At 48.1% G+C, this 16039-nt stretch overlaps 1 protein-coding gene across 1 annotated transcript in view; it reads right to left on the bottom strand.

The window, feature by feature from the left end:
• GLB1 (galactosidase beta 1) overlaps nucleotides 1–12254 on the bottom strand; it is a 277016-nt gene extending 264762 nt beyond the window's left edge. The window contains exon 1 of the mRNA XM_086964687.1: nucleotides 11862–12254. Within this exon, the coding sequence (XP_086820813.1) occupies nucleotides 11862–11924 (63 nt within the window). The 5' untranslated portion in view covers nucleotides 11925–12254. The remainder of the gene's footprint in view (nucleotides 1–11861) is intronic.
• Between the last annotated feature and the right edge of the window lie 3785 nt (nucleotides 12255–16039).

Genomic DNA, 16039 nt, shown 5'->3' with positions numbered 1-16039 from the left:
CTTCCGCAGCTCTCCTCGGTCTCCAGGCCTGGGACAAGGAAGGGCAAGGTGACTGGCTAGGGCGCGGGGGTTGGTTGCCTTGGGGTGTGTGGGGGAGGAGGCGAAGGGGTGGAGTGGGTGCTTAGGGGGGGGTTGTGGAGTGTCGAGAAGTTGGTATGGATAAGATTCAGGCCTTGTATTATAATGGCGACTTGGCTTTCGATACGGGTGAGGCGGCAATCCGTCTCTTCCTGAGTGGGGGGGTTGCTTCTAGATGGGGTCTCTTCGGCGGGGAGAAGAGATGATAGAGTTGTGTTGTCTTTTGGTGTTAATTAAGTTGTCTGTTTGGGTTGTGGTCTGGGGTAGGGAAGGGGGGGGTCAAGTTGTGGTAGACTGTTTTTCTTTCGGGACGGTAGAGCTCAGGGATTGGGAGACTTATGGCGTGTCTTGCAGTCATCCGGTGCTGATTGGGGGGTGTTCAGCATCGCCGGAAGTTCTGGAGAATGGACTAGAGTAGGGGGCGGGACCGTGTCTTTGGTGGTGGAGGGATTGGGAAGAGTTAAGGGTTGTGTGAGGGTGACTGTGGTCCCGGGGGGGTGGAATCGGTGGAATGGAGGGGTTCAATATTGGGGGCTGGTGGCCCTGGTAGGCAGGGAGCGTTGGGGGGGTAGAGCGTGGGTGGTGTTGGTATGTAGCGAAGGGAAGAGGAGATCAAAAGCCTCAAGCTTGGCACTGTTGGCTTGGATCGGGACTGTGCCGTTGAAGTAGATGGTCACCGATGTGATCCCCTAGTGGGGCAAGTGGTTTGGGGAGTAGAATGAGAGTTTGCAGCTATGGGTCGTCTTGGTGGTTTTGGTGATTTAGCATTTTGCTCTCAGGGTGGAGATCCAATAACCTAGTCTAACTGTGTGGAAGATGAGGTCCATTTTTACTTGACCTCTCGAGGAACAGTGATATATGTCCGCAAAGAGGGATTCGGGGAATTGCCTGATCAGTTTGTGTTTGAGGGATTTTTAAAATTTTGGTGCGAGGTTGGTGGGGGGGGTGATCGAGAAGGAGTTTGGGCCATGCCGTTTTATGAAGGGAGAGGAGAGGGGTTAGAGGCGGTTGTCGTGATGGAAGGCATTATAGCTGGGGTGTCAGATTGTGTGATCCTTTTGTGCTGTGTAAATCTAGTAGCCCAGCGCAGCTCAGGAGGTGAGAGCATTGGGGAATTAAGAGTTCCGGTTCGTCAAGAGAACACCTAGGAGAGGGGTCAGGGGCCGGAGGTGATCACCAGGTCTTGTGACAAGGAGCGGCTCATCTGTGACTATTTCGGGATGCACCCACAGTTGGGACCTGTGCACCCAGGGTGTAGTCCTGGTTGATCCGCCCTTTTAAAGTCAGGAGAAAAGACCGATTGGGATACTTTAGGAACTCCGGATCTGCAAGTTGACACACTGTTGGAGGCCAGGGGCAGAGGGTGGTCGCCAAGGCTGGAGGCGAGGCGTGACTCCCCTGCACCTACGTCTGGTAGCCCCCCGAGAGGCTAGCGGTCGGGAGTTACGAGACAGCCGTCCTGGCTGGGCCGCCCTTTTAAAGTCAGGCGAGACGGGGAGATAAAATTAGGAGCTCCGGTGAGGCATGTGAACATCCATGAGAGAGGCGGGGGACAGGAGGCAGTCTCTGGGCTTGTGGCCTGGCGTGGATCCACTGCACTTTCTTCAGGATGCCCTCAGAGTGGATGCGGCCGTGAGTTTTGGGATGATCTGTCCTCGTTGCGCCGCCATTTAGAAGTCAGGCGAAACGTCAGGAGGCAGTCTCTGGGCAAACGGGCAAACTGGGCAAACTGGCATGATGCAGTCTCTGGGCTTGTGACCAGGCGCGAATCCCCTGCACCTACTTCAGGCTGCCCTCAGATTGGTTGCGGTCGTGAGTTTTGGGATGATCTGTCTTCATTGCATCACCATTTTGAGGTCAGGCGAAACAGGGGGAATGAGTGAAGCATTCCGATTTCTCAAGTCGACACCTCTGTGAGAGGCCAAGGGCAGGAGGCAGTCTCTGGGCTTGTGACAGAACGCAACTCTCCTGTGCCTCCTTCAGGATGACAGTCGAGAGATTGTGGCCAGGTGTTTCTAGGCAAGTTGTCCTGGCGGGTCGCCATTTTGAAGACAGGCGGAACGAGAGATTGAATAGGCACTCCGATTTTGTAAGTGAACACCTCCGAGAGAGGTCTGGGGCAGGAGGCAGTCTCAGGGTTTGTGCCTAGGTGCGATTCCCCTGCGCCTGCTTCAGGATGCCCCCAGTGTGATTGTGGCCAGGAGTTTCACGGCGAGCTCTCCTGGCAGGGCCGCCATTTTGAGGACAGGCGGGGCGGTTGACAAAGGCACTCCGGTTTTGAAAGTAAGCCCCTCAGAGAGAGATCTGGGGCAGGAGGCAGTTTCAGGGTTTGTGCCAAGGTGTGAATCCCCTGTGCCTACTTCGGGATGCCTCCAGCGTGAGTTGTGGCCAGGAATTTCACAGCACTATGTCCTGGTTTGGCTCCCATTTTAAAGACAGGCTGGACGGAGTCGGTCGCGCTCCGAGTTGCAGCGTGCTCCGTGATCGATTGGGGTTCTTCAGATGGGCCTGGGTGAGGGGCAACTCGTGTCCTGTGGCGGCAGCGTTCTTGTTGGTGCTCCTGAAGTTTCGGGGATGGATATCCTGGTGTCCAGGGAGATGCACAGGTTGTAATGGCAGGCCTGCAACATGTCTAAAACCAGTACTTGAGTGGGTGGCACTATCAGTGCTGCAGGCCCACAATTAGCATTTAAATTAAAGGCACTGGGCACTGGTAGTACCACTTTACTAGGGGCATAAAAGTAAATTAAATGTGCCAATTGGGTGTAAACCAACTTTACCATGGTTGAAAGAGAGAGTACAAGCACATTAGCACTGGATAGCAGTGGTAAAGAGAACAGAGTCCTAAAAGCCAAATTAATAGTTTCAGATAACAAGAGGGTGATGGCAAAAGGTTTGGGGATTATCCTGCAGAGAGGGCCAAGCCTAACAATTACAAGTAGGGTCCAACATATGCAAGATTATGCTCTGCGCCATCCGTAACAAGCATTGGCATAGCCAATAGGTCGCGCCTTTGGGACCTTATAAATATTTAGTTATGCAGACAATATCCTTACTGCAACAACATTAACTGTTGCATGGCTAAACGCTTATAAGGTCCCAAATCCGAGACCTATTGAATATGCCAATGCTTGTTCTATTTTGCGAAACGTCCCGGTTTTTGGCTTTCAAAATATGATCATCCTAATTGTTTTTTTGAAATAAAAATCTTTCCATCAGCAGCAGCAGCAGAGGCCGGCTTCACATACAGCAGTTGTTGTGTGTCTTTTAGCATCTGTTGACTAGGAGCTCATATTTGCGGTGGACGAAGGAGGAAGGTGGAAGGGCCATGCCCATGCTGCAGGAGTGGGCAGAAAAGATATGGGTAATAAGGAAGGTTGCATGGGGCAAGGACAGCGCTGCAGGAGTGTGCAGAATAGAACTGGGGCAGTAAGGAGGTGGCAGCGGAATGACCACGCTGCAGGGCTGGGCAGAATAGAGGTGGGGAGGGGCAGAGGTTTAGGCCTAGAGTAGACAAGCGTAGGAGGAGAGCGGGGTGCAGAGGATGCCATTTTAAGACTGAGGGGCACATTAAGGGGAGCATGGGAGGGCAGTAGAAAAGTAGAGCAGTTGTAAGCAGGGTGAAGAAGTAGAGGGAGGGAAGACCCAGTAGGAGTATGTAGTCAAGAGGTGTATGTGGAAGGATTAATTCACTTGGCAGATGTAGGTGTAAGGCAGTGAGGAGTAACGAAACAATAGGTGGGAATAAGCAATGGAAGGATTAATTAAAAGCAGGGGGATTAAGACGTAAACAGGTGGAAGGAACATGCAGGAGCAAGGTGAGAGGAGGGAAACAAAGGGAAAGAGGCATGTGAACAGGTTCTTGGGAGAGGCGCGTGGATGCACGGATGAAGGGGTACAGGCAGTCAGCAGGGGACAGGCAGAGATAGAAGCGTAAACATAGGATGTAATAGCAAGAAAGAAGCCTGATAAAATGTGAGGACAGAATTAGGAGCACGATATTATGACGAAGGGGGGGCGGGCGGGAAAGCAAGGGCTATGAGAATAAAAAAAAGGGAGTAGGTGGGGTGCTGCAAGGGGTATGACCATAAAAGAAGAGAGGAGGCAGGGGGGCAGCAAGGGTTATGAGAAAAAAATAAGGGAGTAGGCAGGGACACGTGGAGGGGGAAGGGCGTGGAGAAGGCGGACATCGGATAGGAACATTGGAGCAATAAGTAATTGAAAGAAATATCTCGTAAACTTTAGTGAACTGTATGAGGACGCGTGATGCTGCGCTGCTTCCAGGGCCTGCCCTCAAACAAGAGTGTAAGAGGTGGAGCTGAGAGGCAGCGCCACCCCCAATTCCTCCCTCACGCCTGGTGTCTGGTCTCTTCCAGTAATCTTGGCTAAAGTTCATTTTGCTGCAGAGCCCGAGAAAACATGACCGAGCACGCAAGCCGCAGCACTGTTAGGGGAGAGCTGTATGTCACAGTTGGGAAAAATAAATAAATTGTTGAAAAAAAGAATCCAAGTGTTTGGGGCCTCAAGTAAATGCTTAAACTAATAAGAACAGGGATACAAGAGGGAAATGAAACTGACGAAAACAGAGGGGGAGAAGGGAGGGGGGAGTGCGAGCAGAGCAGTATGAGTCACAGCGATCTAAAACAAACAAAAGCTGATGAGAAGGGCGGGGAGGAGAAGGGAGGGTGTAGTGCAAACAAAGGAGCCTGAATGAAGCTGACTAGGAGGTAGGGGGAGAAGGGAGGGGTAGTGCGAGCAGAGGAGCCATTACAGAAACCCAGATGGCAGCTGTGCACCTGCACGCGATCGTGAGGCCAGCAAAAGCCTGTGGGTAGCACTTTGAAAACCCACTTACTAAATGTCTTGCAGCACATGCGCTGGCTCAATGAGACCAAAAAAGCATAGTTCTTGAAAAAATATGTCAAAGTGAGACGCACACATGGAAAGCATGTGTTATTATACTTCTAGCATATTCAGTAAACATGTGGAGTCGGCAGGGTAATAGCTTGGTCAGTAAGATTGGGGGGGTAAGCTTCAGATTTTCCAACAATCAGGCACACATAGAATGTTTAAATACATAACACGGCAAGCAGGGTGCATGAGAGGGGCCTAAGGGGCAGTGGAAAGGGAGAGGAATACGGATTGGTAGGAGTACTGAGAGAGAAAGCACAATGTTTTGCAAAATATCCAAAATTTTGGAGGACCTTAAAAAACAAAGTGTAAAAATTGCTGCTGAAATTCAACTCTCATTTCACAATATCCTACTGAAGGCACCTGTACCCAATATTAATCAAAAAATACTGAGAGAGAAAGCACAATGTTTTGCAAAATATCCAAAATTTTGGAGGACCTTAAAAAACAAAGTGTAAAAATTCCTGCTGAAATTCAACTCTCATTTCACAATATCCTACTGAAGGCACCTGTACCCAATATTAATCAAAAAATACATATATTAAGGGGGTGTAACATCCCCCCTCCAAGAAACGCACGAGGAAGTATGGGAGGAGCAGGTGGGAAGTATTACACAACAAGCATTTGCAATGCAATAGGTTTCGCATTAGGAAAGTTTGAGCTATTGGTATTGTAAATGACAAATTTTTTATTTATGTTTTGTTTTTGAAAATAGCTAAATAGCTTTGTCATTTACAATGCCAATAGTTATAACTTTCGCAAATGTGACACCTTTAGCATTTGTAATGCAATATGTGTTGTATTTACCTGACTTACATGTATTGATATTACAAATAACAATGGCTTTTAATTTTTTTTAATAATTAATACTTAAATAAAAGTTATTGTAATTTATAATGGCAATGGCTTAAACTTTTGCAAATAACTTTTGTGAAGATTATGTTCAGTGTATTTTATTGTGACGAAAATCCAAGCACAGAAGTGAAATATTAACATCTTTTTGTTACATTTGTAATAAAGCTTGAAACATTGAGAGAACATATTTGAACCAGTTCTTGTTGAATGGTTGCACAGATTGATGTTGTGGTGGCGCTGAGGGATGTTGTGATGGCGAACGAGTAATGCTGTGGCGGTTAGTGATGCTGTGGTAGCGCATAGTGATGTTCTGGTGCCCCTGAGTGATGCTGTGGTGGTGCTGAGTGATGCTGTATGCTATGTTTTGTTTTGCTATCATATGTTTTGTTTTGGTATGCTATGCTATGTTTTGCTATCCTATGTTTTGATTTGTTATGCTATGCTATGTTTTGTTATGATATGCTATGTTTTGTTGTGTTTTATTATGCTATGCTTTGTTTCGCTATGCTATATTTTGTTATGCTATGCTATGCTTTGTTGTGTTTGGTATGCTATGCTATGTTTTGCTATGCTATTATAATCTTTTGTTTTGCTATGCTATGTTTTGTTGTGTTTTGTTAAGCTATGCTATTCTATGTTTTGTTATGCTATGTTTTGTTATGCTATGCTATGTTTTGTTATCCTATCCTATGCTTTGTTTTGTTATGCTATGCTAGGTTTAGTTTTGCTATGCTATGTTTTGTTGCGTTTTGTTATGCTATGCGTTGTTGTGTTTTGTTATGCTATGCTATGTTTTGTTGTGTTTTGCTATGCTATGCTTTGTTATGCTATGCTATGTTTTGTTATGCTATGCTATGCTTTATTATGCTATGCTATGCTTTGTTATGTTATGCTATGCTAGGTTTAGTTTTGCTATGCTATGTTTTGTTGTGTTTTGTTATGCTATGTTTTGTTATGCTAAGCTATGCTAAGCTTTGTTTTGTTATGCTATGCTATGTTTTGTTATGCTCTGCTATGCTTTGCTATGCTAAGTTTTGTTATGTTTGCTATGTTTTGTTGTGTTTTGTTATGCTATGTTTTGTTGTGTTTTGCTGTTTTTGTTATGCTATGTTTTGTTGTGTTTTGTTATGCTATGTTTTGTTATGCTATGCTTTGTCATACAATGCTTTGTTATACTATGCTATGTTTTGTTATGGTATGTTTTGTTTTGTAATGCTATGCTTTGTTATGCTATGCTATGCTATGTTTTGTTGTGTTGTGTTTTGCTATGCTTTGTTGTGTTTTGCTATCCTATGCTTTGCTATTCTATGGTTTTTTTGTTATGCTATGCTATGCTGTGTTTTGTTATGCTATGCTATGTTATGCTATGTTGGTGAGGGTTTGTGAGGGTGAGGGTGAGTGAGTGAGGGTGGGTGAGGGTGAGTGAGGGTGAGTGAGGGTGAGAGGGGTGAGGGTGTGTGAGGGTGAGGGTGTGAGGGTGAGTGAGGGTGAGTGAGGGTGAGTGAGGGTGAGTGAGGGTGAGTGAGGGTGGGTGAGGGTGAGTGAGGGTGGGTGAGGGTGGGTGAGGGTGGGTGAGAGGGGTGAGTGAGGGTGAGAGGGGTGAGTGAGGGTGAGAGGGGTGAGTGAGGGTGAGTGAGGGTGTGTGAGTGTCAGTGAGGGATGTGAGGGTCAGTGAGGGGTGTGAGGGGGGTGAGGAGGTGTGAGGGGGTAAGGAGGTGTGAGGGGGTAAGGAGGTGTGAGGGTGGGGGGGTGTGAGGGTGATGGGGTGTGAGGGTGAGTGGGGGTGAGGGGGAGGGGGAGAGGGAGAGGGGGTGAGGGGGAGAGGGGGTGAGGGGGTGTGATGGGGAGGGGGGGTGAGGGTGCGGGTGAGGGGGTGGGAGTGTGTGAGGGTGTGAGGGTGAGGGTGTGTGGGGGTGAGGGTGTATGAGGGTGAGGGTGAGGGGTGTGAGGGTGAGGGGGTGTGAGGGTGAGGGGGGTGTGTGAGGGTGAGGGGGGTGTGTGAGGGTGAGGGGGGGTGTGAGGGGGTGTGTGAGGGTGAGGGGGTGTGTGAGGGTGAGGGGGTGTGTGAGGGTGAGGGGGTGTGTGAGAGTGAGAGGGGGTGAGGGTGAAGTGGGTGAGGGTGAAGGGGGAGGGTGAAGGGTGAAGGGGGGAGGGGTGTGAGTGAGGGGTGAGGGGGTGTGAGTGAGGGGTGAGGAGATGTGAGTGAGGGGTGAGGAGGTGTGAGTGAGGGGTGAGGAGGTGTGTGGGGGTGTGGGGAGTGAGGGGGTGTCAGGGTGGGGGTGAGGGTGGGTGAGGGGTGTGAAGGGGTGAGGGGGTGAGGGCGGCTGAGAGGGGAGGGGGGTGGGGGAGGGTTTGAAGGTGTGGGGGTGTGAGGGTGAGTGAGGGGATGTGAGGGGGTGGTAGGGTGAGTGAGTGAGGTAGGGTGAGGGGATGTGAGGGGGTGAGGGGGTGTGAGGGTGGGTGAGGGGGTGTGAGGCTGAGGGTGTGTGAGGCTGAGGGTGTGAGGGTGAGTGAGGGTGAGAGGGTTGTGAGGGTGGTGTGGGTGGGTGAGGGTGTGAGGGGGTGTGAGGGTGAGGGTGTGTGAGAGTGAGTGAGGGTGTGTGAGGGTGAGTGAGGGTGTGTGAGGGTGTGTGAGGGTGTGGGTGGGTGAGGGTGGGTGGGTGAGGGTGAGGGGGGGATCATGAGGGGATGTGAGGGTGAGAGGGGAGGGTGTGTGAGGGTGTGTGAGGGTGGGGTATGTGAGGGTGGGGGGATGTGAGAGTGAGGGGGAGGGGGGAGGGTGTGTGAGGGTGGGGTGCGTGAGGGGTGTGAGGTGTGTGAGGGTGAGTGAGGGTGAGTGAGGGTGAGGGTCAGGGAGGGTGAGGGTGAGAGGGGGTGAGGGGGTGAGAGTGGGTGAAGGTGAGAGGGTTGTGAGGGTGAGGGGGTGAGGGGGGTGAGGGTGAGTGAGGGTGAGTGAGGGTGTGTGAGGGTGTGAGGGTGAGTGAGGGTGTGTGAGGGTGTGTGAGAGGGGTGAGGGTGAGTGCGGGTGGGTGAGGGTGTGAGGGTGAGTGAGGGTGAGTGAGGGTGTGTGAGGGTGAGTGAGGGTGAGTGAGGGTGAGTGAGGGTGAGGGTGTGTGAGGGTGAGTGAGGGTGAGTGAGGGTGAGTAGGGGTGAGTAGGGGTGAGTGAGGGTGAGTAGGGGTGAGTAGGGCTGAGTAGGGGTGAGAGGGGTGAGAGGGTGTGTGAGGGAGGGTGAGGGAGGGTGAGGGAGGGTGAGGGAGGGTGAGGGAGGGTGGGTGAGGGTGGGTGAGGGTGGGTGAGGGTGTGTGAGGGTGTGTGAGGGTGGGTGAGGGTGGGTGAGGGTGAGGGTGTGTGAGGGTGAGGGTGAGTGAGGGTGAGGGTGATAAGAGCCTTGCTCCTGAACTGACTTGGAAGTGACGGGCTGCAGCAAATTAATTTCAGTTGTTGAGAGCTGACTGCGATAGACTCAACGTTGTAACTACAAACGCCAGAATAATACGATAGGAGATTTTCACCAATTTTTTTAGATATCTTATCTGCCCAATTCCTTTTCTATACATCTATGAAGTCAGGCGAATAAGGACTTCAAACAGGTTATTCTACTAAGAGACATACAATCATTTTGATTTATGCTGTGTCGCACATTACCACCATATTCAGAATTTTCGTGATTGAGGGTCTCCCAAGATATGATTTTTTATGTCCTGAGGATGGTCTCGGAAACGCAAGAATAGAGACCGAAACGTCGACGATTGCTTTTTCTACCGGATAATAAATTAGATTGTAAATAGGTAGAAAAGCTTTTGCAATTGTTGTATAGAGAATTTTTATAGATCAATTTATTTGTATGTTCTCTAACAACGTTGTTTATCTATCATGTACCCTTGTAACAAATATTAAATCCGAATACTCTTTCATATACACCCTTTCTCTTGCTCTATTTTGTCTCAAAAAGATCACTGTTCAGTGACAAACAGAAATTAACTTAAAAAGACATTTGTCACAGTTGTTGTGCATTAACGGCATCAAATATATCAGGTCGTACAATTGTAGATATTTAAAATAATATTCAAAACAATAAGACAAATAAAACCCTTGAAGGTTCAATTACCATAACATATCTATTGCCCAAACCCTCAAGGGTATATTGGGTTGTTCACTTTTGTGTACCGTTCTAGGTAGAGAGCACACACCTCCCGCTACACTGGGAGGAAAGCTGCAGGCTACAAACATGGACGACCAATGTGACCCTGCCACATTGGTCGTGACCAGTGTGCATCATATCAATTCCCTCTCACTGCATTCCTGTCTCTATATCCTCTCGCTTCACCGTCCCCTCATTTATCTCAGCTAAAGAAGTCTGTCAGGCTGTATGTAGTGTACCAGAGAAACGGATAGAGAGAGAGAGAGGTGGGAGAAGCCATTGACCCTTCAACTCTGACATGGCAGGTGCTCTAGCTACTCAAGATGTTGTGGTCCAGGGTAGAACTGGGACAGGAAATAGGTGTAGGTACCAAAATACAAGAGACCTCCAGTAGTGAATTAGAAAGCTAAACAAATTGTCCATGTTTGCGAATTGGGACAATTTGAACTTGTAAATACATGCTATATAAGTGTTTTGCAAGGTATGAAAGACTGCATAGATTTTTAGCTTGTAGTAGGCAATGTTAGTTTTACTATCGGAGAAATCAAAAGTAAAAACAGCTAAACAACCTAGTGCATGTGTGCATGTCAATTTAAATAAATGAGGAAAAATATTAGCTACAGTGTCTTTTTTTTTGTACTACAAAAATAAATGTGGATAAATACAGATAAAATGAGCCAAAAAATAAATATGGAAAGAAAAAAGTACAGACGGAAATGTTAAAAAAAAATACAATAAAACCGGGAGCGCTAACTACAAGACAGAGAGAAACACAAATGTTAAGATAACAGTGCTCGAAGGGGTTGTGAGAAGGTGGAAATGGGATTAAAGGAAAAAGGATGAAAAGTTAAGTAGGGAAGAGGCCAGAAAGGAGACACAAAGGAGTGGAGTGTGTGGCGGAAACAAGGAAAAGCAGAAAAGAATGAAGATGGATCCGAGCGGGTGCAAGTAGGGTCACATGAGGGAGAAGGAACACTCGTTAGGAGAGTGTGATGAAGCTCTTGGCATTGCTGTGGCAGGGGCGGGGAGCGCATTCCTTTGAGGTCTGATGGGGGGGGGGGCAGATTCCTTTGAGGTCTGATGGGGGGGGGCAGATCCCTTTGAAGTCTGATGCCGAGGTTTGTGGTGTGCTTTGTGCGCACGCCTGGCTCAAATGAACTGTACCCAATCCGCAGCAGTTTGGGTAGACTTTTGAAAGCCTCACTATAATCTCTATAATCTCGACACAAACAAGCATTGCTAAAGCAATGCTGTAGGTCGAGACCTAAAAATAAAACGCCAGATGGGGAGAGAAGGGAGGAAGAAAGAGCACTATTGAGAGGAACAACAGCACATAAAACAGACAGCAAGTTGAAGGAGGAGAAAGCAACAGGGAGCAGGCAGGATCGGGATTAGGGCGGGGAGAAACACACAAGGAAAGAAGGAGGAAACCACATAGTTTCGTTGACGTGATCAATGGTAAGATGAAATTCACCCAATCTAAGGGTGGCAAACGGGAAATGCGCTGGGAAGGGACAAAAACAAGAAGAGGAAAGCAAGCCATCGAATAAGTAGCAAGTAAATAAAAGTGACAATAAAGCCAACCAGAGGTAGGCAATGGGCTAGCTCCAAGTCTAAGTCCATTTAAAGTTGTCGGTACGGTTCGCATATGGTAAGCAAAGCACGACTTCACGCGATCTGTTCGGCAAGACTTCGCCCGAGGGAATAACGACACTAAACTGAGGCTCACCAGCATGGAGAGAACGAAGCAAAGCGTAAGAGTCCGTGTAAATGCAAATTCCGTGGAAACATGACAGAAGCATAAGGTAACAATGCAAAAACCAAAAACACAAAATACACTGGTTTTAACCGCGTGTCAATTAGACGGTACTCACAGCGGCAGGGTGTGAGGTAACAGCAACAAACAAAAGCAGCGACAGTGCCGAGACCAGCGACATCGTGAAGCACACAGCAGAAGAGGTGGATCGGACCGCTGTGAAAACGCCGCTCTGACTGAAAGCTGCTGCTGCTACAACTGTAGGACTTGACTTTCCGGGTTCAGTCACCTGATTCGCGCACGCCCAACCCTCCGCGTCAGCTGACCGCTTTCATCGGCCGATGCTTCTTCCCTCGCCCACTGTGTTCAGTGCAGCGGAGCACAGCAGACCTCTTCTGCGGCGGGCCTACCGTGCACAGCACAACCCATGACTGGAGCCCTGCGCTGGAAACAGCCTCACCCCTTGTCAAACCTAACGCCTCCCACAGCCCGCGTTAGAGCTTCTGGCATCGGCGCAGGATACATTCACGTCACTTTTATATTTTCCTTATTTTTAAATCCCTATTTCGTCGCTAAAACTCGACTACATGGGACAATCACAAATGACTCTGGGAAGGATGATTGATGCAATCAATGCTGAACTAAAAGTCCCTTCGTCCAAATAAATACATAAATAATTAATTCAGGGGTGGATGCAATATGCCAGGTTCTCGAGTTTCCAGGTGTCTGTGTGAATAGCTCGTCCAGGCTTTACCTTTACATGTAGTGGCTTGTCATCTAGATTTTATAATGGGACAAGCATACATTGCAACATTTTAGAAGTGGAAAATAGGAGTTTAAAAAAAATATAAACGGAAGAATGCAGGGCATAAGTCCTAAAAAAAGAAGTGGGGGGACTAACCTAGTTAATCAGAATGCAAGTGGCATCAGGGCGCGTGACATCACGGCATGTGACATCACAGGAAGTGGCCAGTAGCGGTCAGTGGTGGGAGTGCTGCCGGGCGGTGGCGGGGGTATCGGCAGGGTGGGGGGTAGTAAACTACGGAATACGGCCAAATACAGGTAAGTACACATTAGAATAAATACAACTAATTTCGGTGCGCGCACTGCACAGTGTGTGCAATGAAATTCGTTTTATTTATTTTTATGTTTACTTGCCTGTATTTGGCCGTATTCCGTAGTTTACAAACCCCCCACCCTGCCCCTCCCCGCCCCACGTTACTGCCCGGCAGCACTCCCACCACCGACCGCTACTGGAAGTGGCATCATAAGAAGTGACATCAGATCTTAAGCCCTCACATATATGATTAACATGTCTATCATGAGTACATTGGAGCATATTTCAAGTATATATGGGACCACTCCTGATTTAGGCAGAAGATTCACACTTTTGTAAGCTACACATAAAACAATCTTGCCTTTTGTCAGCGTAAACTTCCTCTACACATAGTGCTTTAAAAGAAAAAATAGTGGTACTTAAAATATTTCAACGCCTCCTCTGGTAGTAAGCACTCTATAAATTTAATTTTTTGTGTAAATACAGGAAAAGACCAACACATCTGACATTACTACAGTGAATGAATATCTTGTAAACAGGGACTGAACAAAGTGAAAAGCTGCCTCTCTTAAAGTGCTAACAAGGCGTGAGCCTTTGTTTCCCCTCTGCTGCATTTGCATCAGGTGTGACGCTCCTGACTGCTCCCAGCCAAGAGACTCCAACAAAAGGAGGCCTGATGACCCCTCAGATTTGGCCTTTGTTATGGGCCCAGCAGGAGTCTGAACTAAGAAAGCCCCCTCCCCGCCTGCATGGTGTTGCGATGGAAAGCAGACAACAAGGTGCAGGAGCTGCTGAATTTGTACCGGTCTTTGCAAATTGCATCGGACGAGTTCAGCATATTTTTCAGTGGGGCCCAACATCTTGCCACCCTGTGAAAGTAGTTGGTGTGTACCCTCGACTCATGCCCTGGAAGAATGTATTATCCCCATTGAATTCTATTGCAGGAGAGGCAATTTCAGCCGGGCCAGAACTAGGTGTTGCAAACGCACCGGATGCTGGCTTCGGATGGGGGGCGTCGTGTTTGAAGCATATTATGCTTTTAAAAGCACCTGCTATCACATCCCTGTTTGTAGAGGGCACAACCAGTGGCCCACATGCCCTATAACTGCTGCGGCAGGTGAGCCCCCAAGAAGACTACACACACAGTGAGTATCTAATGTGTTCTGCCGACAAGCTGGCGGGGTATCGTTATTTATTCCCTAATCCTGCGCCGGCGTATAGTAGCAGCCAGTTGGTTCACTACATTACTCATAACCTTTAATGAAATAAAAGAAACAAAAATAAAAACAAGCATTTACAATGCAACAGTTTCGCCTTTGGAAAAGTTAGAGCTATTGGCATTGTAAATGACAAAATTTGTATTTATGTGTTGGTTTTGAAAACAGATAAATAACTGGCATTGTCATTTACATTGCCAATAGTTTAATCTCTCGCAAATGTGAGACCTATTGTACCCTACAAACGAGCTCAGCAGAGAGCAATTACTACCACACACACACACCCAGAGCCACACACACACACACACCCAGAGCCCCACACACACCCAAAGCCCCACACACACCCAGAGCCACAGATCTGCATATGGCTGGGTATGGGCTGGAGAACTGAGCTAAAGAATGAGGACTGATTTCACCCAGATCTGTGATTTTGGGTGGGGGTTGAAAAGTTTCAGCACTCCCCACGTCATCTCCTTGTGTTTGCTCATAACTAGGTCCACCAGCTCAGCAAGAAGTAACTCCACCAGGATTACTAAGGTTCTACATGAGGATAGGTCTCTGAAGCCCAGAACAAAAGGCTGATGAAAGTCCAGGTGAGCCTCACACGTTCTCGCCAGAGAGTGCAAACACTAACCTCCGAGCACCTCGTGTAACAGCTTCACACAGGCGGCCTGTAGACATCTCCTTCAAAGTAATATGCATCGCCAATCAAGCAATCCAGGAGAATGGACCACTACACAGACAGAGCACCTATCAGTTAACAATGCCCTTACATTCCAGGCAGGTCCAAAGGACCTTTGCACTGTAAGTAAAATAATGATAATTTTCCAACCACTGAAATCCAAAGTCTAGACAGCAAGCCTACTGAATGTGATCAATTGCAGTATAAAAAAAAAATTGAGTGCACCAAAATCCTGGCTTCTCTCCATTCACTTAATTGAAAGAAACTAAAATGAAAGTAAGTTTCCAAATGACTATCCTCACACCCTGCCCAACGACTCATGAACAGCGTCCTATACCACATTGTGTAAGCAGCAAGTCTTCAAACCTGAAATGCTGTCTCAAGGGACCTACATCATCCGCGATCCTTACAACTATTGGTCTAAGTAAGAGTCAGATGCAAACGTGCTTTGCAGCCTCATCAAGAGTATGGCGCGCTATAAATTCTGCAGTACAATACGACATGCAGTAAAAACCCAGTAGGGAACACACCTGAATTCCTAGGAGATGGCTTAGCTGAATAGGAAACAGAGTTTTAAAAAACACCCAAGTGTGCGGTTTCTTTGCCTCAAAGGTGACCAACTCATGTCTTATCCCTTCCTATATATATAGAGATAACTCTAATCTCTAGTATATGCAGTAGACCTTTGTACTCTCTACCATTCCTATGTGACCCTTAGAGTATAGCCAGTCTTATCCCTTCCTATGTATATAGAGATAACTCTAACGACTAGTCTCCTATGTGACTGTTAGAGTATATCCATGTGTATCCCTTCCCTATGTATATAGAGTTAACTCTAATCACTAGTATATGCAGTAGTCCGCTGTGCTTTCTACCATTCCTATGTGTGATCACTTGCGGGTCAACATTCTGTTCAGCTTACACAAAAGCAAATAGATATAGCTCCAGAATTCATTTGAAAACAAGCAATGCCCCCGGAGTCAAGATTCCCACACTCACCGGGTCTTCTGTGTCGGGCTGTTCTCTGGTGATGCGGCATGGAGCGGGGCTTTTCTTCACACAGAAGAGCCCCCGCTTGGTGCTGGCCTCTTGTCCGATCCTCTCCTGGGACCGGAGCCGGGGAGGGCTGACGGCGAGATTGAAGACAGCTTCCTCCCGCCTGGGGGAAGCAGAAACGGCGCAGGCTCACCTCTCTGCAGCGCGGGGCTTTCCCTCACTCCTGGGAGCCCCGTGGAAGGCGCCGACTGCAGGACTCTGCTACTGCACCCCGGAGCTCTCCACTTCCTCTTGTCTCTGAGCCCCGGGGAAGGGAGGTCACTTCCGGGTGTCTTGTCTTGTCC

The sequence above is a fragment of the Lissotriton vulgaris genome, chromosome 4_1 (genome assembly GCF_964263255.1).
Source record: "Lissotriton vulgaris chromosome 4_1, aLisVul1.2, whole genome shotgun sequence".
NCBI lineage: Eukaryota > Metazoa > Chordata > Amphibia > Caudata > Salamandridae > Lissotriton > Lissotriton vulgaris.
The sequence above is the reverse complement of the archived record's forward strand: the minus strand, read 5'-3'. Positions and strand labels throughout refer to the sequence as shown.